The sequence below is a fragment of the Cebus imitator genome, unplaced genomic scaffold (assembly GCF_001604975.1).
Source record: "Cebus imitator isolate Cc_AM_T3 unplaced genomic scaffold, Cebus_imitator-1.0 Scaffold823, whole genome shotgun sequence".
Taxonomy (NCBI): Eukaryota; Metazoa; Chordata; class Mammalia; order Primates; family Cebidae; genus Cebus; species Cebus imitator.
Window position 1 is genome coordinate 97,958 of NW_016108138.1, and position 3,055 is coordinate 101,012.

General features: G+C 47.2%; 1 protein-coding gene across 1 annotated transcript in view; it reads right to left on the reverse strand.

The window, feature by feature from the left end:
- Positions 1 to 685, reverse strand: part of LOC108297630 (zinc finger protein 85-like) — a 42,723-nt gene extending 42,038 nt beyond the window's left edge. The window contains exon 1 of the mRNA XM_037735478.1: positions 553 to 685. Coding sequence (XP_037591406.1) covers positions 553 to 582 — 30 coding nt within the window. The 5' untranslated portion in view covers positions 583 to 685. The remainder of the gene's footprint in view (positions 1 to 552) is intronic.
- Positions 686 to 3,055: the final 2,370 nt, after the last annotated feature.

A 3,055-nucleotide genomic window follows, 5' to 3' on the forward strand; every position in this document is an offset into this window, starting at 1 on the left:
GCGGAAGAATTGCTTGAACCCGGGAGGTGGTGGAGGTTGCAGTAAGCCGAGACTGTGCCACTGCGCTCCAACCTGGCGACAGAGCAAGACTCCGTATCAAAAAAAACAAAAAACAAAAAAAACAGTCTTGTTGCTCACACAAAGCATGTTGGGGGTCTCTTTATTCAGCGTGCGCGTTTTAACACTGGGTTCAAGCGATTCTCCTGCTTCAGCCTCCTGAGTAGCCAGGACTACAGGCGTGCGCAACCACGCCCAGCTAATTTTCGTATTTTTAGTAGAGATGGGGTTTCACCATGTTGGCCAGGATGGTCTCGGACTCTCGACCGCGTGATCCGCCAGCCTCGGCCTCCCAAAGTGCTGGGATTACAGGCATGAGCCACCGCGCCGGGCCGGCAGCCGCCATCTTATGGCTGAAGGCCGAGCCGGGAAAGGAGAACTCGGCGCAGATTGTGAGGCTGACTGCAGGAAGGCCCGAGTCCCGCCAGTCACTTCCCACCAGACCCAACCAGCCCTTTCCCCGCTGTCTCGGGACGTCGGACCCGGCACTCTCACCATTTCTAGGCTTCCAGGGTGTCCTGGCATGTTAGCTGTGGATCGCCCAATACCTGCCGGTCACAGGCCCAGAGGCTTGGCCTCTAGGAGCAGACACTGAGCAAGGAAGACGAGACCCGGAGCTCGGGCTGCAGAGAGACAAAAGCCGCGCCAAACCCGGAAGCCGGCCTGTCCGCTCTAGCTGCGTGTCCGATTGGACGGTTTCCAGCCCAGCGTTTCTGACTGGATAATGTTTAAGACCCGCCCCCTCAGGCCCTGAATGACAGAGAATGTGCTCAGATGCTGGGCAGAATGAAGAGTGACAGCCTAGGCTGCAGCTTTTTCAGGCAGGGCTTCCTCGCTGAGCTGAGCCAGGCCCACGCCAGAGAATATTTGCCTTTAACTGTGTGTATCAAGTTATATGCATTTATAAATAATATATTGCCGGGCGCGGTGGCTCAAGCCTGTAATCCCAGCACTTTGGGAGGCCGAGGCGGGTGGATCACGAGGTCAAGAGATCGAGACCATCCTGGTCAACATGGTGAAACCCCGTCTCTACTAAAAATACATTAGCTGGGCATGGTGGCACGTGCCTGTAATCCCAGCTACTCGGGATGCTGAGGCAGGAGAATTGCCTGAACCCAGAGGTGGAGGTTGCAGTGAGCAGAGATTGTGCCATTGCACTCCAGCCTGGGTAACAAGAGCAAAACTCCGTCTCAAAAAAATAATAATAAATAATAATAATCATCTATTATATGGCTATTCACAAATTAAAAGAATATAATAGGCCGGGCGCTGTGGCTCACGCCTGTAATCCTAGCATTTTGGGAGGCCGAGGTGTGTGGATCACCTGAGGTCAGGAGTTCAAGGCCAGCCTGGCCATCATGGTGAAACCCCATCTTTTTTTTTTTGAGACGGAGTTTCACTCTTGTTACCCAGGCTGGAGTGCAATGGCGAGATCTCGGCTCACCGCAACCTCCACCTCCTGGGTTCAGGCAATTCTCTTGCCTCAGCCTCCTGAGTAGCTGGGATTACAGGCACGCGCCACCATGCCCAGCTAATGTTTTGTATTTTTAGTAGAGACGGGGTTTCACCATGTTGACCAGGATGGTCTTGATCTCTTGACCTCATGATCCACCCTCCTCGGCCTCCCAAAGTGCTGGGATTCAGGCTTGAGCCACTGGGCCCAGCCAAACCCCATCTTTATTTAAAAAAAAAAAAAAAGAAAAAGAAAAAAGAATATAATAATTATTTAAAAATTTCAGCTTTTACTGGTCATTAGAGAAATGCAAATCAAAACCACATTGAGATAAAAAAATAAAAATAAAAATAAAAAATTTCAGCTTTTATAACCTTCCTGACTGCTGATCCTTTGAGCAAGCAGCCTGTGATTTTAAAAAGGAGTCAATCCCCTGAAATATAATGGAAGCCACATGTGAATTTTAAATTTTCTAGTAGCCAAACTTTAAAAACAAGAAACAGGTGGACTTGACTGTAACAATTTAACCCAATATATCCAAAATATTATAATTTTAATATGTGAACAATATGTAATTATTAATGAATACATATATTTGGAGCTAAATCGTTGAAACTAACTGTATTTTACCTTTCTAGCACATCGCAATTCAGACCAGCCACATTTTAGGCACTCAGCTGCCACACATGGCTAGTAGCTGTTACATTGAAGTGAAGCTCTGACAACAGCAGGGTGAAAGTCCTCAACATCCTCTTTCTGCCGGAGGTAAGGTGATAGCCTGTCTTTACCAACATCTCTTTTCAGTTCTGAGGGTGAAACAGAAAGAGTGACCATAGAAAGAGCAGAGGGCAGCAGGAATATAATAACCACAGGTAGACCACTGTTTGCCACCCCTCTTCCAGAGATCAGACAGTGAACAAAGGATGATGGGTCCACAGTAGAAAAAAACTATGTCTTTAGATCTGTCCACAGTCTTGACCTGCAATGTTTAGTTAGGAAGAAAATCAATTAAAGGCAAACTTATTCTGCTATGCGGCCTTGGAGCTAATGGTCAGGCTGTTGTTATCTATTTTCTACTGCGGTGTGGGGTACTTGTGAGTATAAGCACCAATCACATACATACATGTCTACATGTATTTCTGCCTGACTCAGGGAAAAATCAGTACTTTCAGGGTGCCCACTGTTAGAAGGTAGCTAGTAATCAACCTGTCATTAAATCCTGGCATCCTAACTGCACAGGGTGCATGTATTAGTTAGCTCTAACAGCATAACTAAACATCCAAAACTTATTGGGTCATAATTGAGATGGTCAGCCATTAAGGCTGGGCTCAATGGGGCCATTCTTCTGGTCTCAGCTGAGCTCCTTCAGACATGTATCATCAGCTGCTTGTTGACTACACAGCTGTGTTTCTGGGAGTGAGCTTCTGGTTCTGGGGCTGTCAAAAGGGGCACCTTGCTTCTCCTCCCCATGGTATCTTATCCTCCAGTTGGCTAACATGGGCTTTTTTTTTTTTTTATGGTGATAACAGCATTATGAGATAAAAA